We start from the raw sequence: 26,658 nt of genomic DNA, 5'->3' as shown, positions 1-26,658 counted from the left end.
TGAATTTCATATACAAACCTACACATATAGTTAAGGAACTTATTTTTCATTAGGGCTTTAATCTCTGTAAATCCCAAATCCAGCTTAGGCCATTTAGCCCCAGGTTGAAATATCTTAGTTTGACTAGAGGGAGGTGCCTCATTCTTAGGCCTCCCGAGGTTGCACAGAGATGAGGTCTCTCAGTCCTGATAACGGCAGATATGTTGCACTTTATGTAACTACACAAATAGGGCAAGTTCTTTGCCTGAGTGCCAAGAGCCTACCAAAGTCTGCACAGAGGTAGACACACAGCTGTGTGGCTGTTTGTCAAGTTTTATTAGTCTTCCAGGACCACCGGCTGTAGCTTCAGGTATGGCTCACGAATAGTGAAGTGTAGCCTGACAGCAGCTGCTCTAACATTTCTTTCTGCACCCTGCTGAGGCTGAGTAAGAAGAGAGGCCAGGCTAACCCTATCCAAGAGGTGGATGGAAGAGGAAATTATGCCTTCTAGATGTGTAGGTCAGCATCTTCCACGCAAGATGAAAAGATCAGGATTCTTACTGAGAAGGCTTGTTCTGTGCAGTATTTAGCTGCTTCTACTCCTTGAAACCATTTCTTTTGCTTGCATTTAGTTTAGGATATTTCCATCTGAAGTATTTACCTGTCATTAACACTGCCATCTTGTCCTTGGATGGGGACCCACTCTTATAACTTTTTACATATGTAAAAGGCTCATTTTAAAACAGAATCGGATTTGTATATTTTTATGTTCATTATGTGTGGTAACCTGTTCTTTTATAAGTATAAGCTAGTATTTGCCAGTGCATCGATCTTCAATCATGAATGATCAGATCCTGGGACTTCTGACTTTTGCTATCTAGTTATATTCAGTAGTTAAGAAAAACATGATTGCTGTTCATGCCTCTATAAGAATTGTAAATGATTTCTAGAAATGAATAAAGTCCCATAATCCCTTAAAATTCAGTGATCCACTTAGTTCAAATTTTCAGCATTTTAAACCAGTCAGATTTATTGTATTGCCCTACATATCTACGCTAATACAATTTATAAAGAGCACATTATCCCATTCTCCTGATGTTAGATGATCTATTTGGTAAGTTAATGGTTTCAGGGGAATATTGAATCCCTGAATTTGTAGTCACTGATTTTTTTTTTAATATCCACAGTGATTATCTCAGAGACAACCATGCCACTGGAATGAACACACAAACACGAATCTTACCCTTCCAAGACAGATTTTATTCATGCACTGCTCCCCTGAGAACTGAAAGGGCCATATTACTTCTTAAAACCACAATAACTGGTTTTTGAGCTAACTTAGAAATTTGCAAAGAAAAGGAGCCCATAACAAATTTCCTCTCCGTCATGTTGAGCAGAGAATAGAACAGGTTCATTTTCATTCCAGGTTTGCCCTCAAACCCCCTCATTTACAAAGGCAGCCCTGCAATACCGCATCTGGAACTAGATGCTTTTCTTTCACAGTGCCCTGGAAAGACCTAGTTTCCACAAAGAGAGAAAACGTGCCAGCTAAATGCTGACAGGTCTTGAAAGATTGCAGTCATTTTTTGGGTGTTGTTAGGATAGCCTTACTTTTTAAATTTTCCTATTATTTAAAAAAGGAAGTGTTTTGTTACAACACCTGTTCACTATTAACTATGCCAGTGAGTCTGCTAGAATGCTTTCAGAAGGAAATCCTTGCTATATGAAGAAGGGTCATTTCTTGTCTCAGTGCTGGATAGCCCGGAAGACCTAGAAAAGAAACGGATCTGCCGCATCATCACCCGTGACTTCCCACAGTACTTTGCAGTGGTGTCTCGCATCAAACAGGACAGCAACCTGATTGGCCCAGAGGGAGGCGTGCTGAGCAGCACAGTGGTACCCCAGGTGCAGGCCGTCTTCCCAGAGGGGGCACTAACCAAGCGGATCCGTGTAGGCCTACAGGTATGCCCACATCAAGATGCAAGTTAACCGAACATGGATTTTATTCCAGTGATTAAAAGTCAACTTTTCAAATGGGAATTAAAATGGTTAAAGAATCAAATTATTCCTGGGTGAGCAAAAGCTGCCCTAGGAGATCATACGTCTCGTAAAGTTTTAGATGAGTGTTTGGTAACAGTAGTAAACGTTCAGTTGCCATATTTGAAGCCAGAAAACTGATTTATGAAATAAAGAGCAATGCATTAAGAAATTTGACATGGAATATAATGATATATTGTTTATTTTAATTTTTTTTTTCTTTTAAAAGGCTCAACCTATGCACAGTGAGTTGGTTAAGAAGATCCTAGGCAACAAAGCTACCTTCAGCCCTATAGTCACTTTGGAACCTAGAAGAAGAAAATTTCACAAGCCAATTACCATGACCATTCCTGTCCCCAAAGCTTCAAGTGATGTCATGTTGAATGGTTTTGGGGGAGATGCACCAACCTTAAGATTACTATGCAGCATCACAGGTGAGTCACACGTGACTACTGTAGTAGAAAGTTCTGAAAGAAGAAACTTAGATTGTTGTAAATATTAAATTACTTTGGTCGTAAGATGCCTGCAAGGTTATATGCATTAATTCAGGAAAGGCACTCTAACTAGGGGAAAGGAAATGAGCTAATATTTACTAAATAAAGCCTGTATGCGAAACTTTTAGACACTTCATATACATTGTTGTTTTTATCTCCACAGTAGCCCTGTGAGGAAACTTTAATCCTATTTTGCTGAAAAGGAAACCAAGATTGAGAGAAATTCTATAACTTGCCTGAGATTATACCGTAAATATGTAGCAGAGTTGAGATTCAAACCCAAGCCCATATTCCTCAAAACCCAAGCTTTAAGCCTTCTTTGAAGACATCATCCTATACCTGTTGAAAAATAAATAATATCTTGAATAATTATACCCAATAATTCAAACTTTTCTGTCCAGGAATTGGTTATGTCTTTATCATTGATGTGCTGAACTAACTTTGGAAAAACAAAATGAAGGTTTTTAATGATTAACTGAATTTTGGTTTTTCAATTGGAAGTTGTAATAGCTTTCAGTCAGCTACCAAACTCCAGAAAGACATTCCCAGAATATTGGTCGTCTCTGCCAATAATACCACCACAGATGGTGAGAGGTGAAAAATCCACACAAGTAGCCTGTGTTAGAACTACACAATTTGGCTGATGATTTCCCTAATTAACAATAACTACATGGTGTCGGCTTTCAGTAAATATTCGTACTGTTGTCAGTAGGAATAGTGACCATCTCTGCTTGCTTAAGTATTGTTAGAATTTTTTTTTCATTTCTCCTTCATATTAGCAGAAATGTTTACCCTTTTTTTATTCTCTCTTTCATTCTTCCTCCTCATTAATGTTTTTTCTGTACTCTTGATAACGAATCATTGAGACTTTACCGCATAAGTTTAATAATATGACATAATTTTAAAGTACATGGACTAAAATGAGGGTAGTGGGAAATCATATGCTTCACTTATGGCCTCTTTCCAATTACTCATTTCTGGTTATTACATAGCATTCCTGGGTATCTTTCCCATACTTTTTGGTCCATGTGTATATGATTAACCTTCCTACAATGTGCAGCATAATAGTGTGGTTGCAAAACAAGTCAGATTGAAAAATGTCCATGGTACATCCTGCCCTTATAGATGACAAAATGAAGATACCACCTGGGCCTAGGCACCATCTGATCTAGTTATTCCAGCCCTCTGTCTTTGGACGGATTTGTAGTAAACAATTTCTTTAATTTATCTATTAATTTTTACAAATATGTTAACCTAGGTGTTTGGATTTTTGTGTTTTGCTCAGTTATATTTTATGGTTCTGCTTACAGTGTATATTTTAGAGGCCTCCAAGAATAAGTTTCCATGACCTTTGTTTGATAACTCATTCCCTTCTTTAAGAAACCTTAGTCAAAATTGGTTTTCATCTCAAACGTATATTTCTCCTGCAGTGCTTGAAGACAGTTTTGTCCTATCTATGCCAACTTAATTTCTCAGTAGAAATAAAAGTCAGCATCACCCTCCATAGTGATTTGTCTGTGCACAGAGGTCATCCTTTGGCATTCAGTCATTTGCTCATTCACTTTGCAGTATTTATTGAGCTCTTAATATTTTCCAAGCACTTTTTTTGCCAGCCTTCAATTACAAATTGAGAGGAAGTTTTCTTTCTTGAAAATAATTGCATAAAATATGAAGTTAAAGAACAAAAGAATATTTGGATTTTTGTTTTAACAAAGCATTCAGCTCCTTGCTTGGTCAAAGGATCTTTTAAAATCATCAATTGTATATAATTCAAACTTACCTTCAGAGCCTTGCAATTACAGTAAAAGCTTTAGAATGTCAGCAGAGAATAGAGCGCCTAGTCATTTGAAGCAGTTATTCAAATGACCTCCCTTAAATTTAGTTCCATGAAGTGTGGTGTTTGCTGTTTGTTTTCAATGCGTCATTTTTTAGCATACAGTTTTTAGTCATTTTGCTTCCAATGTGTCATCTCGAAGGGTGAGTGAACATAGCCACTACCACAAAGACTTTATTTTACAATGCAGGGTCTGGAATTTTGCCTAATTTTTTTCAACAATCATATTATTTCAGGTGGAACCACCCCTGCTCAGTGGGAAGATATTACAGGAACTACGCCATTAACATTTGTCAATGAATGTGTTTCCTTTACAACCAATGTGTCTGCCAGGTATGGTTATACTGCATAGAAAAACCTACTGTGAAATTGTGTGCCCCCAATGTCTTTTATTTTGTTCCTTACATTCTTTAAAAGTCATTTTTTTGGTATGGTTTTAAATATGGTCTGCATTTACCTTCATATTATAAACTAGACCTGCCAGTAAATGTAATAGTGATAATGCAATAACAAGTAGTATAACAAAGCCAGTAATAACAAAGCCAGTCAGATTAAAATCTAAAGAAAATAAATGATTGTTGGCTATTACTGTATGACCCAGACTCTGGTTTTAGCAGCCACTGCTGATTTTTCCAGTCCCAAAAGTCTTAGGAATGATAGATTTCCTGCTGTCAACAAAAGCCTGAACTACTTTTTCCAACAGAATGATAACCAAAACACAAAACATATCACGGTTTGCTTAAACAGTTTAGAGGTTTCGGTGATGCTTACGCATCATAGCACATTTACATATTGCCCACTTATGTATCACACATCTTTAAAAAGCTTAAGCTATTTAGTTTTATTGCATGTGTATACACTAACTCAGTTTATTAATATGAGTTCTCATTTGCATGATTGTTAATAGATTGCCAAGCATTTTCCCATTTATTTAATTTGATTACTGCAACAACTTTGTGACTTAAGAAGGGCAAGAAGCATTCTGTCCATTTTACAGATGAGAAAACTGAAGTTGAGAGTGGTTAAAGCTTAAATTCTTATTCGGGGGGAAAAAAGATAGATGCGTAAATAACAGTGCACAGCAATAGATGGGTGTGGTGACACATGTTTATAGTTCGAGCCCAGAGGGCTCAACTTTGAGTCTCCGGTTCTATGTGTCAATGTGCCCTGCCACTCAGGCATCCACGTTCTAATGCCAGAAAATGACAAGTTCTGAATGGAAAGGTACAAAAGAGGTACTAAAAGAATTCAGAGGAGGGTGTTTGCATCAGGGTGGTCACAGAGGATGTCTGAGAAGAGGTGACTCATGAGATAGGTAGGAACCTAACAGGCAGATATATAAAAGTGGAAAAGATGGTAACATGAGCAAAGATGCAGAAGGGCATTGGGAGCTGGCAACAGTGGAGTCTGTAATTCAGCAATAATGCCGGAATGTTGGTTAACAACATTATTTACAGAAGGCCTTGTAGGATAGACCAAGAAATCATGAGTTATTATGTTATTGTATTAATAATTTAAGTTTTTCAGACAATTGAAGAAGCAGTGAATAAAGTATAGTTCAATCAGTATAAAGAGGAAGGTAATGTTGAGTGCCTGCCGAGAGCCAGGAACTATACTGAACCTTCAACACACTATAGTAAATGAAATAGGCCAGACCCAAAAGGACAGGTGTTGCATGTAAATGAGGTACCTAGAACAGGCACATTTATAGAGACGGAAAGTTTAATAGAGGTTACCAGGGGCTGAGGTGAAGGGGAAAATTTGAAGTGATTGTTTAATGGGTACAGTGTTTCTGTTTGGGATGATGAAAAAGTTCTGGAAATGGAGAGTGGTCATATTGCACAGTATTGTAAACGTACTTAATGCCAATGAATCGCACCCTTAAGAATGGTTAAAATGGTAAATTTTATATTACATATATTTTATCACAATTAAAAAGAAGAAGAAGAGAGATGGGTCAGGAACTGAAGGAAAGAAAGGCTAAGAAGATAAGGAAATCTCAGAATACCTAAAGATTATGGGCAATGAGTTGGGGGAAGGAGAGTGATCATAGATGGAGAAAGGTTTCAAAGTAAGAGGATGTGGAATAAATCTTTGAAGTGTATGAACAGCAAATTGAGAGAATGGCCGTCTGATCGTCTCTGCTTTCTCAGTGAAGTTACCTTTCTGAGGGTCTGAGCTGAGGGGGAAGGTCCAGGGGTATCATAAAGGTTTAGCACCATTAATGTACTGAATAAAATGGTATCTGAGGAAGAAGTTGCCAAAATATGTCACAGATTTAGCTGAGGCTAGAAATCATAAATTAGTCACAAAGCTAATAGTTTCTTCTATTAATTGTATTAAGCAATACTTAAGAGTTCTGAAGCAAATCAGATTTTTTTTAAGTGGCTGGGTTGATCCAACTTTGGTGACTGTGAGTCCTTTGGAAAAGAATGATGGAATGAGGGGAAAAGCTAGGTAGATTTTGTTGAAAAGAGTTTCAGGAAATGAAATGAACAGGAGGGGCAATCATGGACAATAGAAACTCATCCAGTGAGATACTTGTCATAATGTCCAATACTGGGCTTATACCACTAAAGGATTCTAAACACTGAAGCTATATTTCAGGAGATTGAATACTCAGAAGAGTTTCCAAGGGAAAAAATTACAAACACAGTATTTAATAGTTGACCTTAAACACCTGGTACCTCTTTTCTCTTCCCCTCACCTGCTTCCTCCTTCCCATCTATCCTCCTACCTTTCCTCCCTTCCCTATCTTTCTTTCCCTTCCTTTTTACTTCCTCTCATTATCTCCCTTTCTTGCTCCCTTCTTTTTCCAAGAAGCATTTAATGATTACTTTGATCATATTGAAGGAACGGACTTGGTTTTCATGCAGTTGGCCTTCCTTATTCATAGTCATGGAGCCCACTGATACAGAGGGTTGACTGTATTCCACCATTTTAAATAAGGAACTGGAGCATCTGCGGATCTTGGTATCTGTGGAGTTCCAGGAACCAGTCCTCCATATATACCGAGGGCTAACTGTACGTTAAATTTCAGGTAACTGACCTTATTTTATTTTATAGGTTCTGGCTGATAGATTGTCGACAAATCCAGGAGTCCGTTACCTTTGCATCACAAGTGTATAGAGAAATTATTTGTGTACCATATATGGCCAAATTTGTAGTGTTTGCCAAATCACATGACCCCATTGAAGCCAGGTTGAGGTGTTTCTGCATGACTGATGATAAAGTGGATAAGACGCTTGAACAACAAGAAAACTTTGCTGAGGTGGCCAGAAGCAGGGATGTGGAGGTACTGTATTTGTAAAACCAATTTTTGTTAATATGTTGTTTATACCTTTATTAATAAATTATATTTAAAATAGTATACCATAAATAGAGCCATCAAAAAAAAAGACCAGTCGACATCTTGATCAGTTAGAAGGAAGGTCAGGGTCTAAAATCAGCCATTTTTAGCCAGTTTGGACCTATTCAGTTGGGATAGTCTCAGTGTATGTGAGGAGGTAAAAGGACTCTTAAAGATTATTGTGGGAAAAATTATGTGTCATTGATAAATTCAAAGTATGTAAATAAATATAGCAATTTATATGTTTTTATCTTTCCTTGTTATTATTTTTTGAGGTGAATATTTATTTGATTTCTTTTTTTTTCTTATTATTCTTTAATAGTGAAGAAAACAGTCCAGGAAGTATATGCTTTGTATAAATGTGAAAGTATGATATCCAGGGCTTTTCTACATTACTTTTTCTTATTTCAGAATTTTCCATCAGTGTGGGCCTTTGGATATTGAACTCAAGTAACCTGACTCATTGTGATGTCAAAAAGAAATTTAAATTTAGTATTTAAAGATATATTGGTTTGCGAAGGTAACATGTTAGAGGATTAGAAATGAGACCATTAACATTAAATGCCACTATGCGTTTGAAGATTCCCATTACTAGTAAGAAGAGGGAGTGCTGGTACGTGCTTTGTCACAGATAAGACCAAATGTCAGTCAGGAGTTTAAAGATTATTGTATGCACATTTTAAGAATTTTAATGTTCCAGGTAATACCACCACTTCTTCATGTAAATAACAAGTAATAATTGCAGCTATTATATTCTGTGTTGTTTTTCTCTATGTCCACCAGGTATTAGAAGGAAAACCCATCTATGTTGATTGTTTTGGCAACCTGGTGCCATTAACCAAGAGTGGCCAACATCATATATTCAGTTTTTTTGCCTTCAAAGAAAACAGACTTCCTCTCTTTGTCAAGGTAATATATACATGGAACTTTGTAATGCATTTAATTCAAGATCAAGTAAAGCTTTGACTTCCTTTAGTAGAAGAAAATATTTGCTTTTCAGTCATTTCCAGTGATTTTTTTAAACCATTTCTGTAAAATTTTCAAGTCCTAGAAAACCAACCATTTTTTAAAATTTCAACCTTAATTTTTAGTTATAGACTATGTTTAAGGCTAAGAATGAGGGACAAATAGCCAATTCATTAATTAGAAAAACTGGCCATTCTTTTCCAAATTTTAAGGGAAGTCTCTCTCTCTCTCTCTCTTTTTTTTTTTTACTATTAGGTCTTTTAAATATTTGTGCTTAAATTTTTAAAACATGTGATTTCACAATTGTAGAGACCAAAAGAGTTCTTAGTGACAAATTTTTGTAATAAAAAGCTCTCAAAAGACCCAGGATCTCGCTTAATCTATTAAGAGATTATCCCAGATAGAGCTATAGACTGGATATACTTTCATAAATTCATTCAACAAACATTTATGGAGACACTTCAGTGTACCATAAATTTGTCGTCCCTCTTTAGGAATATTAATCCACGTAACAGTAACATATACAAGTTTTGTCCTAGATTCCCAGTTCTAAAGAGGGACAAAAATGGATATGAGTGAGAGATTTGTGAAATTGAAGTAATAATTCTATTTAAATTTTAATAAGTCTGTTAAGTTTTCTCAAGATCTCTACTGCAGGCCTTCATTGTGCCATTTCTGGTTCAGTTGTTTTGCCCGATTAAAGAAAGGCTCTTACAGATCACACATTAAGCACTAACTGCTGAGGGGCAGTGGATCCATTTAACACAAACAGCTGTATAATTGTGCTAATATTTGATATTATTGATGTGCAAAAGTCATTTTATAACCAACACAATACAAAAATAGGAAAACGACTTAAGTAAACATTTCTCCAAACAAGATACACAAAGGGCCAATAAGCACATGAAAATATGCTCAACAACTTAAGTGAATTCAAACTAAGAACACAGTGAGATCCCACTCCATACCCATTAGGTTGGCTATTATCACAAACAAACAAATAAACAGAAAATAACAAATGTTTGTAAGGATGTGGAGAAATTGGGATCCTGATACATTGATTGCTGGTGGAATGTAAAATGGTGCAGCCACTGTGGAAAACAGTATGGCAGTTCCTCAAAAAGTTAAACATAGAATTAGCATATGATCCAGCAATTCCTGAAGGATTGAAAGCAGGGACTTGGTTACTTACAGTGTTCATAGCAGCATCTTCCCAGTAGTCGAAAGGTGGAAACATCCCAAATACCCATCCACAGATGAATGGATAAACAAAGTGTGGTATATGCATACAATGGAATATTATTCAGCCTTAAAATGAGGGAAATTAGCCAGACACAAAAGCCAAATATTGTATGTTCCCACTTATATGAGGTACCTAGAGCAGTCAAATGCAGAGTCAGAAAATAGATTGGTGGTTACCAGGGGATCGGGGAAGGAAGGAATGGGAAGTTAATGGAAACGGTTTCAGTTTGTGAAGGTGAAAACGTTCTGAAGATGCATGGTGGTAATAGTTATACAACAGTGTGAATGTACTTAATGCTACTACACTGTGCATGTAAAAATGGTTGAAATGATGTTTTATGTATAATTTAACACAAACTTTTAAAAAGAACGAAATTCTGATATATGTTGCAACGTGAATGTATAACTCTACCTATACGAGGCACTTAGAAGGGGCAAATTTATAACAACAGAAGGTTGAATAGAGGTTACTAGGTGCTGGGGGAGGAGTAGAATGGGGAATTACTGCTTAATGGGTACAGAGTTGCTGTTTGGGATGATGGAAAATTCTGCATAGTAGTGATGATTGCACAACTTTGTGAATGTGCTTCATGACACTGAATTGTATGCTTGAAAATGGTAAGTGTATAAACGAAAATGGTAAATTTTATGTTATGTATATTTTACCACATTTTTTTAAGCTAAATGATCTTTTTTAACCATTCTAAATGACAATAGGAAAGGAGAAAAGGAACACCTCCAAATCCTTATTTAGCATTATCTAATGCTATTTCCTGATTCTTTTGAGTATCATCTCATTAAAATAAATAGTGTGTATCATATGGGTGAAGCATGTATGCCTTTCTTGTTCAAGGTACGTGATACAACTCAGGAACCTTGCGGACGACTATCATTTATGAAAGAGCCAAAATCTACAAGAGGCCTGGTGCATCAAGCTATTTGCAACTTAAACATCACCCTGCCAATTTATGCGAAGGTATTGTAACCTGCTGTAGTGCAATTCAGGGAGTATAGGATTTGAGTTTCAAATTCTTTAAAATAAATAAAAGCAAAGACACTGAATGCAACCATATATAACAGTCATTTTTGATACCCTGTCCAATTTATGATTTTCCATTTAAGTAAGGGAAAAAGTAGCTCTACCTTATTTCACATTAAATTCACTTTGATGGAAAATTTTCTGTAAATACATATTGGATATGGAAGAGAGAAAATTCAAATTTAAGATTTAATTTTTTGGACTAATTTTTAAAAATTAAATAGTTCACTTTGCCTTTCTTATTGTTTTTATGTGCCCTCCTGGCACCATACTAGTACATTTCACCCTACCAAAACTTTATGAGTCTATTAGCTTCGGTTTACTACCAGTTCACAGGTAGATTATGTATTATGAGATTCAGAGCAACAGCAGTATATTTTATCTTGTTGCTAAAATAATTATTTGTTCATCTTGTAACCTGTACTGTTTTAGGAGCATCAAATTAATTTTTCAACTATTTTAACATGATTAGTATATAAAGTACTCGCATGTTATAGGAGTAGATTTGAAACATGATTGAAAGGAAAATTCATTAATTCTTGACCCAAATCTACCTACAGGTATTACTTTCTAGTCAAACCTCTCCCCATTATAGAATTCTTTGATTACTCTGATCAAATCAAAGAAGGCAAGGGGGGTGAGTTAAATGTTGGGGAGAACTTTATTTATTATTAAAAAAAATTTTAACCAGTATCCCTTTCCTTTTAATGGAAAGCTCCCACATGGCAATTTATAGGAGGTTATAGCAAGTGATCAGTGTGAATTTTAGAGATTGGGAAGTGGGATGAGTAGTGGCAGGTGAGACCTGGAGGAGAGGTAGAAGTATATTTAAAATCCTAAATCTTGACTCTGCAAAACAAAACATTTCCTATACTTCTTTTTATTTACCACAGTATATTTTTCTTACTTAATTATTCTTATAAATTAGAGATCAGTCACATAGAGATAAGCATGTAGTGTCATGTTTAACATTGTAAATTCTTATTAAATGATAAAAATTAAATGAAATACCAGTATCTGTTTACATAAATTTACATATTATTCCAAGAATTAGAATACAGCAATAGGTATAGTGATCCAGTAAGTGGACTGTAATTGCACTCCAATGGTACAGAATGTACTTTGGGGTTTGTACTGCTGATCACTCTTGAGTCACCGAAGCAGAATACCAAATAAGAACCACGAAGAAATACGTACTGCTGGGGCGATCCACCTGAGTGATGTATAAAGATGAACGAGCTTTGTCTCTGATTTCAATGAGCTTTCAATGTGCTATAAAAGAAAGCATTTAGTTTATTATTACTTTTTACTTTTAAGTCAAGATGTATCAGACACAGTTATTAATGCTGTGATGGTCCAGGACAACTTTCCATTTAGTAACTCAAAACAAAAGAAAAAATTGCCAAACAGTGTATAGTTCAGATATATTTTAGAACTTAGTAGCTCTTAATTATAATAGAACTCCTAAATATTGCCTGTGTATTGAAAATATTTTCACCATATGTTTATTTGTGGCTTTTAACATTTTTAGCCAATATCTGTTAATGGCTGAGATATTGTCATCACCATTTCTGTAGACATATGCCATCAAGTCCATTAAACGTCAAACTTTGAGACTGCTGGTAACGGAGCATCTGAAATTAGTATATTTATAATTTTAGTTCTTTTGTCTAGTAGATTAGTCTATTTATAATCTTGGTTCTTTTGTCTCTTGAATCTACAGACATTTGCATTTAAATCAATCTTCTTTAATTTTTGTGCTTGTTTTCTGTACACTGTTAGTAAGAAAAAATACAAGTACGCTGACGTATGCTTACCTATTGATATCTGTTGTCAGGGTATTTAGTCTTGTCTTTTCTTCTAAATACTCTCCACTCTTCCTGCTCTCTTTTTTCCATCTTGCATGGCATCTTGGGGCGGCAAGGAATCAGAGTCAGATCAAGAACAGGAGGAAGAGGTAATTGTGTGGCATTGTCACTTGTTAATGGCTGTGTTACTGCTATAACCACTGATAAGAGCACATGGTTACCTGTGTCTTAGAAGGGTTACGCCGTTGTCCTTAGTAATTAAAGGGTCACGATCTTACTTAACCTCTCTGAGCCTGTTTTCTCATCTTATGGACTGATTTCAGAGGACAGTAAAATTTCCCTATAAATTCTTACCTGTCTTTATGCAGCAATATAGATTTCTCTACCAACAGCTGAAGACCAAAACCATTATCTCAGTGGTTCTCAAAGGTTGGTCTGGAGACGCCTGGAGGTCAAAACTCTTTCCTTAATAGTACTGAAACATTTTTTGCCTTTTAGCTCCCATATCCTCACAAGCTACATAGGAGTCTTCCAGAGGCTCCATTACATGTGATGACATCATCACCCTGACACTCTGGAATGTGCACTTGTGTATACTTGGGTTCTTGTATATTTATTTGTAATACACATATTTATTTATATATGTTAAACATAAACAGAAGTTCTTCAGACTCCTCAGTATTTTTTTAGGAGTGTAAAGGGGGGTTAATAACAAAAAGTTTGAGAACCACTGAAATAAAAAACTTTAAGGAGCATATAGTTCATCCATTTGACTATACTAATATTATAATGCAGAACTCTGCATATAATGAGCACTTCTTATAAGGTAGATTCTTTACTAAGTGCTCCACATACCCCACCAACACTGATCTCACAGTCACCCTGTGAGGTGTGTGCTATCATATCATAGATGATATGTGACAGATGAAGAAAATGAGCCTTAGAGAGGTTACCTTGAATAAATAGCCATTTGAATTATACCTGCTTCGATAGTCAAAGCAAGTGTGTGTTTGTTTCCCTTATAAAGGTCTGAAAATGCCCAAACATTATCATAGAAATGAAAGAAATCATTGGAAAAGTCCATATACTTAACTGATTAACATATAGCTTCCTGTTTCTAAGATAGACAAATGGAATTGTTATTAGCTGCACGTAAATGTTGTCAAATATACTAATTTTATTTTTAATGTTATTCTGTTGGATTTAAACTAGAAAACCATAAAGAAAAACATAATAAACACCCTTGTACTCACCAGCTTAAAATGTAAGGCCTTATCAGTTCATAGACTGCCCCTGAATTCACTTCTTTACCGATACCCAGGCAGTGGGGCAGGATGAGAGACTCATTGTCCTGCCACGTATAACCAGATACACAATAAACTTATGACAAGACTGAAGTCATTTTTTCCCTCAACTGTGCAGTCACTCTTTGTCTCTCATATTCAATTTCCTTTCTGTAGTTGATGACTCAATCCCCAAGCTGTTCAAGATGATACGTGCATACCTTGTTGAAAGAGCAACACAATTATGAAACCAACTTTGCTATGTTCAAATGAATTCTTCCATTAGGCTTATGATTTTTCTAATGAGTATTTTCAGGAACTATTCAGGGCGACAGATCCAGTTTGTATTCTTTTCAGGATTTGGAATTCTGGTTTATAACTAATAATGAAACTACTTCTGTAGAATGTAACACCCTGGCATGCTCTTTGTTCTTTCCTTTCTCTCAACTAAATTGACACTTACTGTTTAAAACCTACTTCACTTTTTTCCTGGCCTTTTCCGTAGTATGTATTTCTAACATCAAACACACCTGCATCATACCTTCCCAGGAGTAACATGTTAGAAAGGACTCTCCACCCATAGTGTCTAGAAAGGAGATTTGTTTTTTCAAAGTTAGGATAAGAATCAGAGACTCTAGGGAAGAACAGTAGCAAATTACTCTGAACTTCCTCTAGCTTATGGCATTTCCCACGTCTATAAAATAGGAGCTTACTGTACACATCAGGGGCTGTGAGGCAAGATGCTATTTGTAACCATTCAATTTATGTATGTTTTCTTTCAGATCGATATGACATCAGAAAAAAGTAAGATTTCAAATAAAATTGAGTTTGTTTGAAAGCTGGCTACAATAAAGAAAAGCATGAATCAAGATGCAAGCTAGTTGCCATTACTAACCACTATAATAATTATGTTTTTATACTATCCTTATTAATCATTAATATTTATTTAGAAAAGCAGCTTGGCCAGTTAAATTATGAATATATCTAATTTGTGAGCTAATTAGCAGTAAAATGCAATGATTATTCATCTAAGCATTCACTTTCTTTTAGATCCCTGTTAACCCTGCTATTGCTGTTATGCTTGTTTAGAAACCCACCCTACCGTTTTTGTCCATTTGTTAGCATAATATTGTCATCTCATTTTTTTTAAGCTCTGACATGACAGTATCACTTTTTATATCAAGCAACAACTGACATCAGTAGAGAGCTCATTATTTATGTAGGCTACACCTGCAAAAGTGATACTGTCTTAATAGTTTTCAGCTAAAGCTAACTCTCCCCTCACCCCACCCCGACCCCTACCCCTTACACCTCTTACTGTGGTGAAGTATAACTGACTTTTCTAGGGCTGAGGTCTAATGGACTTTTGTGAAAACTTTCTGAAAAAATTAAGAACCAGAAAAGCAAAAATTAAAACCTCCTGGATGAAATTATTAATCACAGCAGTATGTCATAATAGTGCTAATTTTAAATAATGATTCAAAGCCTAAACGTAATCTAGTACAAAGAGAACTGGTTTTTACAGACTTTGAGAGAGCTCTCTTAGAGTTCATTTCAGGTTTGTAACAGTCAATGAAATTTTTAGTGTGTTGAAATGTTTCTGGTGACTCTAGCTTCTTATGTGGAAGAAGTTGAGTTTTTCAGGTTTCCTTCTTGCTTTTATGCCCCAAATGCTCTAGAAAAAATCTAATTTTTAATGTTTATTCATTTTAAGATTTATTTTGATTCACTGTATTTCTGGGTGCTATTCCCAAAAGAAGAAAACTTAGAACCATGTTTAATATGGTCATCAGGCCCTATGCAATAATCATCAGGCTTTTTTTTTTCCCCCCTTCTTTTGAAGTCCTAGCACAATGTAATTTACTGCTAAGTTATTGAAATACTTTCAAATGAGAGTCTCCTTACCCTCATGTTAAATCATTATTCAGGACTAGAATATTTGAAATTCTGGATGTTTTCATTGTTTTATATCTGAACAAATCTGTATTGATATAAATTAGTTTAATATATCTTTGTATATGCATTTCACATAGTATAGCTCCTCAACATATACTGATTCTCTCAAGAGAAGGCATTTATGTTTATAAAAAAATTTACATTATCATTGCCTTCATTAATTCCTCTTTTTAAAGAGATTTTATTATCCCACTTTCTTCTCTGGGACTACGATGTTTATTTAAATAGCCCTTTGTTCCTTGGATACAAGCTAGTAGGAATTAAAAATTCATCCATCTGGGCTCAATCATTTTTAAAAAGTTACTATATTGCTGTAATGTCATAGATCCTCCTGAATGACTCCCAGGTATTGTGACTGCTTTAAAAGTTTCAAATATAGACTCATGTTTGGCTTTCTTTTAGTATAAAGACAATCATAAAATAATCTTCAACCAGGCATGAAATAATCTCCAAAGGAGGGCTCTGTTGAAAGGACTCTTTCCTAAGGTCTTTTCAAGAATAAATCCTAAGAGAGTTTGAGTTTTCCCCCTTGCCTTTAATGGGTGCAGGCCCCCACTACCTATGCCTCAAACATACTGCATCGAGCATCTTGTATGTGGACTTTCAGGGAAGTAAATACGCTTCACCACAGTAACGTTTTCCATATTTGTTCTAATTTCTTACCATTCTCCTGCCTGCACATTTCAGCAAGGCCACCTCTCCCACCAGTTTTATTCCACCTTTGCTTTGCATGGAAATAACTTGGCTTACATAAACTGTGCGTGTGTCCTGTGTGACTGTCTCTGATTTGGGTTGCCATGCATCACATTTTAACTTTGGACTCACATATAAGTTTAATCACAATCGTTGTTTTTGTTGTTTTTCTTTCCTTTCCTTTCTTTCCCTCCTTGGTCTGTCCATTACGTGTCTAAACAAGGAGGTTGCTCCAAGGAAAGGACCATGCCTCTCAGCACAAGACTGTTTGTTTCGTTGTTGGTGTGAATTTCCCTTAGATGAAATGCCGGTTTGCAGCTGATTCAGATATATTTTACATAGTCATTGTATATTGGCAGAACTAAATATACTGAATTCCAGATTTTTGTATGATTAAATAATGTCTATACATCATTAGACGATATTCTGAGTTTGCTACTACTGGCTTTCTCCTAGAGGAAATCAACTTTCTGCAATTTCTAATGCTTTTTTCCTTTTTTTCCCATGTTCATCTTTTTTCAACATTGGTCTGTAACATCTGAACAATCTTGAGATATCTCTGTGTAATTTCACTGCGTTCGTTCTTTGTTTTGTGATTTTGTGTGTGTCTTGATTAGTTGTTACAGTTTTGTTGTATGTGTGGATGTGCTACAAGTGAGAAAATTAAGCAAGTTATTTCCTGCTCATTTTTCCTTTTCAGTTTTTTTTCCGTTAGCCTTGCTTTGCTTTTGTATCCTGAGACCTTGTGGATCCACCATTCCCAGCCCATTTTTGTTGTTCCACCCGCCACAACAGGAAAAGACACTGTGTCGTTTCAGTCCTGATTACATTTGCCAATATCTTTTTTGATTTCCATTTTACTTTCAATGTTTTTCATTCACATCAAAGATGATGAGACAGAATCTACAGAAACATCTGTCCTGAAAAGTCACCTGGTTAATGAAGTTCCTGTCCTAGCAAGTCCGGACTTGCTCTCTGAAGTTTCTGAGATGAAACAAGATTTGATCAAAATGACTGCCATCTTGACCACAGATGGATCCGATAGGGCAGGTTCCCTCAAAGTGAAGGAGCTGGTGAAGGCTGCTGAGGAAGAGCCAGGGGAGCCTTTTGAAATTGTTGAAAGAGTTAAAGAGGACTTAGAGAAGGTGAACAAAATCCTGAGAAGCGGAACCTGCATGAGAGATGACGACAGTGTGCCAAGGTCTCAGCCAGAGAGAGAATTAGTGGAAGAGGAATGGGTTATTGTCAGTGATGAGGAAATAGAGGAGGCTAAGCAAAAAGCATCTTTAGAAATCACCGAATACCCATGTGCAGAAGTTAGAATAGAGAAAGAGACCAAAGCAAAAGTAGAGAAAGACTCAACAGGGCTAGTGAACTACCTTCCCGAGGATCTAAATTCCTACGTGTCTCCTCACAAAGCGCCGCCGCAGACGGTGCAAGATCTGGCAGGGGAGAAACGCGAGGCTCTGGGGCCTTGCAGGAGCTCTGAAAGCGAAGGGAAAGCTAAAGAAGCGCCTTCAGAGGAGACACAGAGCACACAGAAACAGCCCAAACCAAGCCTGGGCATAAAGAAGCCAGTGAGAAGGAAACTAAAAGAAAAACAGAAACAAAAAGAGGATAGTTCACAAGCTAGTGCAGAAAAAACTGAACTTAAAAAAGGTAGTTCAGAAGAGTCATTAGATGAGGACCCAGGTTTAGCCCCCGCGCCTCTTCCCCCTGTAAAAGCTACGTCACCTTTGATAGAAGAAACTCCCATTGGTTCCATAAAGGACAAGGTGAAGGCCCTTCAGAAACGAGTGGAAGATGAACAGAAAGGGCGAAGCAAGTTGCCTGTCAGAGTCAAAGGCAAAGAAGATGTGCCAAAAAAGATAACACAAAGGACACATCTAGCTGCATCCCCCTCTCTGAAGTCCGAGAGACATGCGCCAGCGTCACCCTCCTTGAAAACAGAAAGACACTCTTCTCTTTCCTCTTCTGCAAAAACTGAGAGGCACCCTCCAGTATCACCAGTGAGTAAAACCGAGAAACACTCACCCTTGTCACCCTCTGCAAAAACTGAAAAGCACTCACCTGTGTCATCGTCAAGTAAAACTGAGAAACACTCACCCTTGTCACCCTCCGCAAAAACTGAAAGACACTCCCCTGTATCCTCTTCTACAAAAACAGAAAGACACCCACCTGTTTCGCCTTCAGGTAAAACAGACAAACGCCCACCCAGCTCGCCCTCTGGGAGAACAGAGAAACATCCACCCGTGTCACCTGGCAGAACAGAGAAACGCTTGCTCGTATCACCAGCTGGAAGAATGGAAAAGCATTCACCTGTCTCAACCTCTGGGAAAACCGAGAAGCACCTGCCTGTGTCACCTTCTGGGAAAACAGACAAGCAACCAGCTGTCTCCCCCACCTCAAAAACAGAAAGAATCGAGGAGACAATGTCCGTTCGGGAGTTGATGAAAGCTTTCCAGTCAGGTCAGGACCCATCTAAACATAAGACTGGACTCTTTGAGCACAAATCCGCAAAACCAAAACAGCCACAAGAAAAAAGCAAAGTTCGGGTAGAAAAAGAAAAGGGGCAGATAGTAACCCCGAGAGAAACGCATAAAACAGAGAGTCAGACAATCAAACGAGGCCAGAGATTCCTGGTCACGGGACCTTCAGAATCCAGAAGAGCAGTCCGTGCTTCCTCCGCAGGGTTTAAGAGAGAAGATGTAGCTGAAGGAAAGGAGAAAGCGCTCAACCACAAAACACCCGAACCTGTTCAGCCAGCACCTGAAGAAGAAAGCCATAAAGATAGTGAAGTCCCCAAAGAAAAGCTGGCTGATGAACAGGGAGACATGGATCTCCAGATCAGCCCAGACAGGAAAACCTCCACTGACTTTTCTGACGTCATTAAGCAGGAACTGGAAGACAATGACAAATACCAACAGTTCCGCCTGAGTGAAGAGACTGAGAAGGCGCAGCTGCACTTAGACCAAGTGCTCACTAGTCCTTTCAACACAACGTTCCCGCTAGATTACATGAAAGATGAGTTCCTCCCAGCCCTGTCTTTACAGAGTGGTGCCTTACATGGCAGTTCGGAAAGCCTGAAGCAGGAAGGGGTAGCAGGTTCTCCGTGTGGCAGCCTGATGGAAGGAACCCCTCAGATTAGTTCAGAAGAAAGCTATAAGCATGAGGGCCTAGCAGAGACCCCCGAGACAAGCCCAGAAAGCCTTTCTTTCTCACCAAAGAAAAGGGAGGAGCAAATTGAGGAAACAAAGGAAACTACCAAGTTAAAAACACCACCAGAAATTCATTCCGAAAAAGGACATCCCTCAACCAAAGACGTTACTGATGGTTCTGAAGGGCAAGGTGCTGCAGTCACGGGGGGCACAGAGCCCTCTGCTGAGTGTTTGCTGAAGGAGGTCACCCTAGACCCTTCCAAAGACACATGCCCCCCACAAGAAGGTGACGGCCTTGGCAGCCAAGGCGTATCATTAGCAAAAGAAACATCCGAAGGACTGACTGAGGAAGTGTCCTGTGATGAAGGTCCACTTAAATATGTTAGTTCAGCCCATGAGACACAAATGGATACTGAAGCTCAGGGATCCACAGCCACTGAGCCCTCAGATGAGACGAAGGCCTTGCCGCTGCCTGATGCTGCTGTAGAGACAGGCCCAAGGGCTGAGCCAAAGCCCCAGGGGGTCATTAGAAGTCCCCAAGGCTTAGAACTCGCACTCCCTAGCCGTGATAGTGAGGTCCTCAGCCCTGGGGCTGATGAGTCCTTCACAGTGAGCCACAAAGACTCCCTGGAAGCCAGCCCAGTGCTGGAGGATAACTCCTCACACAAAACTCCTGATTCTCTGGAACCGAGTCCTCTGAAAGAATCCCCTTGCCATGATTCTCTTGAAAGCAGCCCTGTTGAACCAAAGATGAAGGCTGGAATTCTGCCGAGTCACTTTCCTCTTCCTTCAGCCGTTGCCAAAACAGAACTCTTCACGGAAGTGGCCTCTATGCGGTCCCGGCTGCTCCGAGACCCAGAAGGCAGTGCTGAGGATGACAGCCTTGAGCAGACGTCACTCATGGAGAGCTCAGGGAAGAGCCCCCTTTCCCCTGACACCCCCAGCTCCGAAGAAATTAGCTATGAGGTCACACCCAAACCCACAGATGCAGGCACCCCCAAACCAGCTGTGATTCCTGAATGTGCAGAGGAGGATGACTCAGAAAATGGGGAGAGAAAGAGGTTCACACCTGAAGAGGAAATGTTTAAAATGGTAACCAAAATCAAAACGTTTGATGAACTTGAACAAGAAGCAAAGCAGAAAAGGGACTACAAAAGAGAACCCAAGCAAGAAGAATCTTCTTCATCCTCTGACGCAGATGTTGACTGTTCAGCAGACATGGATGAAACAAAACACACGGAGAGTGTAGAGGATGAAAGCGATGTCCCTGTGGTTGTAACATCAGAGAGCAGAAAGGCTTCTTCCTCCTCAGAAAGTGAACCTGAGTTGACACAGCTGAAGAAAGGTGCTGACTCAGGCCTCTTATCAGAGCCAGTTATTCAAGTGCAACCCCCTTCCCCACTTCCATCCAGCATAGACTCAAATTCCAGTCCCGAAGAAGTACAATTCCAGCCTGTTGTTTCCAAACAATACACTTTTAAGATGAATGAAGATACTCAGGAAGATTCAGGTAAATCAGAGGAAGAAAAAGATCGTGAATCTCATTTATCTGAAGACAGTCATACTGTTTCTACTGATGGCCCAGAGATGTCTTATGATGATCTAAACAGAGATGCTGATCAACAAAAACTTCGTGATGACCGTGGGTATGAAGCAGGGAGTCCCAGCGGCTCAGCCACTCCTGTCTCTTCAGGTCTCCGCAGTTCCACTGGTGATGATGTCAGTGAGCAGCTAGTTATCCATAAGGAATCATTAGCTCTCCAAGACACTGGTGGAAAAGATACAGAAGAAGAGCTTGATGTTTCTGGAGTCGAATCTCCACAAGTAGATTGCCCCAGTGAAAGCTCTTCATCTTTGTCCTCTTTGCATCGTTGTCCAGCATCTGAAGCAAAAGAATTAGACGAAGACATAGTCTCTACATCTTCTGCTACAAAAATGGAGGTCACAAAACCTGACCAAGCTTTTGAGAGCTTACCAGAGGACCGGTCCACTCTAGACTCATCCATTACTACTCAAACTGATAGATCGTCCTTGGATGTTCCAGTGTCTGACCCAGCGGAGACTGATGAAATCTCTGATCCTCAAATCATAAGCCCTTATGAAAATGTTCCTTCTCAACCTTTTTTCTCTAGTGAAGAAAGCAAAACCCAAACAGATACAAGACACACAAGTTTTCACTCTTCTGAAGTGTCTTCTGTTACCATCACATCCTCCACTGAAGACGCAGAAGTGACAAGCGCCTCTGGAAGAACTGTTTCAAGTGAAGAATCTAATTTTGAGGACGAGAACCTGGACGTAGAACCCAAACAAGAAAGTACCTTGTGGGAAATGCAGTCTGATAGAGCCTCCTCATCTTTAGAGCCAACCGCACCAAATGCATCAACAGTTGCTGGTGAACAGAGAAGCAAAGTCATCATCACAAAAACTGATGTAGATTCTGATTCCTGGAGTGAAATCCGTGAGGATGATGAAGCCTTTGAGGCTCGAGTGAAAGAGGAAGAACAGAAGATATTTGGTTTGATGGTAGACAGACAATCGCAGGGTACCACCCCTGACACCACTCCTGCTAGGACCCCAACTGAAGAGGGGACCCCAACCAGTGAGCAAAATCCGTTTCTCTTTCAGGAAGGAAAATTGTTTGAGATGACCCGAAGTGGTGCCATTGATATGACCAAAAGGTCCTATGCAGACGAAAGTTTCCACTTTTTCCAAATTGGGCAGGAATCCAGGGAAGAGACTGTCTCTGAAGACATGAGAGAAGGGGGTACTGGTGCTGAGCCCCTACAGCTGGAGACATCGGCTGAGTCATTAGCACTCTTAGAATCGAAAGAAACAGTGGATGACGAAGCAGAGCTACTCCCCGATGACCTGAGTGAGGAAGTAGAAGAAACACACGCTTCAGATGCTCCACTTAACTCCCAAATGGAGATTTCAGCCTCCATTGAAACATCAGTGAAAGAGGCACCTTCTGCGGGAGCTGAGGACCTCCCCTCCGTGGGAATGGGTGACACACCTCCCCTGTCCAGTGTGAAGCAGACAGCTTGCCCCGACTCCCCTAAACCGGTTGGACAAGTTCAGTTAGATTTTTCCACAGTCACTAGGTCTGTATATGCAGATCGGGGTGATGATTCTCCCGATTCATCCCCAGAGGAACAGAAATCAGTCATTGAAATCCCTACTGCACCCATGGAGAATGTGCCTTCTACTGAAAGCAGGTCCAAAATCCCTGTAAGGACTATACCCACTTCAACCCCAGCACCTCCGTCTGTGGAGTATGAGAGCTCCCTTTCTGAAGATTTTCTACCCAGCCTGGATGAGGAAAGTAAACAGGATGAAACAAAACCAAAGTCTAAAATCCCCACGAAAGTGCCCGTCCAAAGAGTCGAGCAGCAGCCTTCGCATCTAGACCTGTCTCTACAGAAAACAGAGGCTCCTCAGGGACAGGACATGACAAGCAGAGTGCCAAGTAATAGAAGCAAACCTGAATCTGATGCCAGTTTGGACGCAAAGACCAAATGTCCAGTAAAAACTAGAAGTTACATTGAGACAGAAACAGAAAGCACAGAGTGGGCAGAGGAGCTTGAGTTAGAATCAGAGGAAGGGGCCACAAAACCAAAGATATTTGCATCCCGATTGCCAGTAAAGAGCAAAAGCACCACATCTTCCTGCAGGGGGCCCACAAGCCCCACAAAAGAAAATAAGGAGCATTTCTTTGACCTTTACAGGAACTCCATAGAATTCTTTGAGGAGATTAGTGATGAGGCTTCCAAGTTAGTGGATAGACTTACACAGTCAGAAAGGGAGCAGGAGTTAGTTTCAGATGACGAAAGTAGTAGTGCCCTGGAAGTTTCAGTAATTGAAAATCTGCCACCTGTTGAGACCGAGAACTCAATTCCTGAGGACATCTTTGACACAAGGCCCATTTGGGATGAGTCCATTGAGACTCTGATTGAACGCATCCCTGATGAAAATGGCCATGACCATGCTGAAGGTATTTGCCAGCCACTGGGATTCCCTGTGCTACGCATGTCATAAATTTGATATAGTTTTTTTGTGTGTCTGTTTTATTTGGTGATTTGTGTCTCATTTTCTTTAAGCTTTCTGTAGTGGTTACTATGTTTGTGTAAGCCCTTTGTGTTTTGTGCTTTCTCTGTATACTCTTGTCTGTGGAAACAATCTCAAGATTGAGTAATGAGAATGCTTATGGAAAACATAAACATGATCGACAGGCAACGGGGATCTTGCCTTTTCTCTAGCTGCTGCACGTGACGCCATGCAAGCTTTGAGTTTTGTTGTTCTGACGTTCCAGGCTTAGCCTTAAATTAAGCGTACGGATATATTTGGTTTTGTTTCATATTATGAGGATTCATTGCTTTTTCTAATTACCTTTGAGTACTTTAATAAGTACTTAACGATTTTACAATGATTAGGAAGCCATTTACACAAGAAGATTTCACATACCATGAAATTCTAATTGTTGAGGATTTGTTTTTGATTCAGAAAGGTTGGATTTCAGATACCATTGGTAAACACTTTAAGCAAACAATCGTAAGGTAAAAACATGCTTTTCATTTATGCGGCAGATGAATGGAGAATGGACTCTGATTAGATGCAGCAGACAACAAAAACTCAAACTTTGCATGATTTAAGTTGACTGTGAAGGGATGATGGCTCTTTGAATTATAAAAAAGGAAACCATAGATGGCTTTGAGAAGTAGCCTCTGGTCTTCCAATATCTCTACAATAAAGACTATTATTCTTAAATTTGGGTTATAAAAAAATGACCATGACCTAAAATGCTGCCCATCAATTAATGGGGGTTAAAGATCACAGGGAAAATTATAGTCTGTGGGAGTATTATATGAGCTTACTTAGTAGTAAGCAGACAGAAACTTTGCCCAAAAGACAATATAACATACACATACATATACATACACTTTATTCTTCCTTCTTCCAAGGTTACCAGAACCAAGATAAATGTTGTTTCTGGCCATACTGAAAAAAGCCAGGATGGTCTGATCAACCCATGATCTCGGTCTCTTGTGAATCTCGGATGTGATTTCTTTGCAACATGACCCAGACATGATCTTATACTGCCACAGGCAATAATAGGAGGTCCTAACCAATTACTCCATTTCTCCATCCCATTTATGATTTTTCTGGTGTTTGATGAGCTAGATGATTCTCTTCGGGTGGGCAGTATCCTCTCAGATAATTTTAAGAGGAAAGTCCTAAGATTACTAGAAATCGGTAACTTATATAATTATGTCCAGTGCCTAGTCTTGATTAAAGAGATATGGAAGCAGATGGTTTTCATGATTTTTATTACATTTATTCCCCATTCCATTCCAGAAATCAGGCAAACACACAATCTAATATGATTTAAAATGTAATCGTTAATTTGTGCTATGATCGAATATTTGGACAATTGACTGCCTTTCTTTGGATGATCAGTATTGTGGTTCCTCTCCTGTCATGGACAACCTTTGGCCATTCTGTTTTTGACCTTCTGTAGATCAACAGGATGAGCAGGAACGGATTGAGGAAAGGCTGGCGTATATTGCTGATCACCTTGGTTTCAGCTGGACAGGTAAAATGAGTGTGACCCTTTTTTTTCAACAAAACCTGCTTGGTTTAAATGACATTGTTGCATCAGCCAACTGTCATTAACAATGAAAAAAGGCCTTTTTTTTCCTTTCCTTGAGGAAGAACACATGGAATAGTGAAAAGAATGATACTATGAACTAGAAAATCCAGGGTCTGCATTAACTCACTGCGTGAACCAGGGCAGGCCTTTTATTGTCTCTGGCATTTTGAATAATAGAACTTTAGATTAAGAGATTTTGAGAATATAAGAAGCCCCACTACCCTCCTTTGGGAGCTGTGGATATCTAAACTTTGGGGAGATTATTGTGTTTCAAAACCATTGTTAGTTGTAATTGTCATAAAATTTAATTTGAGATTCAACCGGGGCTCCTTGTTTTAGATGCCTTGAATCAGATATCTTCATCCTGAACAGTACTAAAATTTACTTCAGATGAATGTTGAAGTACATATGAATGAGATGTTTAATAATTCTCTGAGAGATGGGTATGTTTCAGTTTAGGAATTGTATGTTACATAATTTTTTAATGGAAAGTGAATTCTAAAATCAATATGGTGTATTTGCAACTCATGAGTTGTAGGTTTTAAAGCTATACCCTTTCATCTTTCCTGCTACTTAACATATTAAAGCAAGATTGTCCATCTGGATTTTTTTCTTTTTTCTGTTTTTGTTGTTTGTTTATTTGTTTGGTCTGACTTCCTTTTATGTCACTTGTGACTACTTAATTGAAACAAGCAGTTTAAAGTTAATATTAATCTCCTTTCAGTTTCTTAAAAATTTGGTATGAATAGGAGATAGGAGTCATAATATCGATAACAAAGATAATTGATAATGTAGAATAAATGACTAAAGCATTTTAAAGTAATTTAAAAATACTGAGCAGATTTATTTAATTGAGGGGTTTAGGGGAAGGAAGGGTATCAAAATATCCCTGACTGACTGACTAAGTAGGTAGCATTCAGAATTATTTATTTTGCTTCTTAAGTATTTATGAGTGTATATATTAAACGTAATATCTATTGTAGTTGGTGAAAATTCAAACCTTACAATCACTGAATGGTATAAAATAAAAAATAAATAAGTCTCTCACACCTACATCTCATCTTTGAGCCCCTTTCCTCAAAGGTAACTGCTAACACTTTCTCATGTATTCAGAAAAAAATCTGCAGTGCCCACATCTATGCTTATTATTTAAAAATAAGCAAAATTTTACTT

General features: G+C 38.3%; 1 protein-coding gene across 50 annotated transcripts in view; it reads left to right on the top strand.

Moving 5' to 3' along the window:
* ANK2 (ankyrin 2) overlaps positions 1-26,658 on the top strand; it is a 690,343-nt gene that overhangs the window by 643,887 nt on the left and 19,798 nt on the right. For 27 of the 50 annotated variants that reach the window (XM_060299088.1, XM_060299047.2, XM_060299051.2 and 24 more), the window contains 10 exons: positions 1,730-1,941; positions 2,246-2,450; positions 4,581-4,677; positions 7,411-7,639; positions 8,477-8,602; positions 10,755-10,877; positions 12,865-12,897; positions 14,814-14,835; positions 17,569-23,829; positions 25,354-25,428. In XM_060299088.1, coding sequence (XP_060155071.1) covers positions 1,730-1,941; positions 2,246-2,450; positions 4,581-4,677; positions 7,411-7,639; positions 8,477-8,602; positions 10,755-10,877; positions 12,865-12,897; positions 14,814-14,835; positions 17,569-23,829; positions 25,354-25,428 — 7,383 coding nt within the window. The remainder of the gene's footprint in view (positions 1-1,729; positions 1,942-2,245; positions 2,451-4,580; positions 4,678-7,410; positions 7,640-8,476; positions 8,603-10,754; positions 10,878-12,864; positions 12,898-14,813; positions 14,836-17,568; positions 23,830-25,353; positions 25,429-26,658) is intronic. The other 23 variants (XM_060299082.2, XM_060299080.2, XM_060299071.2 and 20 more) reach the window with 1 other exon arrangement.

Source organism: Globicephala melas, chromosome 5 (assembly GCF_963455315.2).
Source record: "Globicephala melas chromosome 5, mGloMel1.2, whole genome shotgun sequence".
NCBI lineage: Eukaryota > Metazoa > Chordata > Mammalia > Artiodactyla > Delphinidae > Globicephala > Globicephala melas.
Note: the sequence above shows the minus strand (reverse complement) of the source record. Positions and strands in the feature narration are given on the sequence as shown.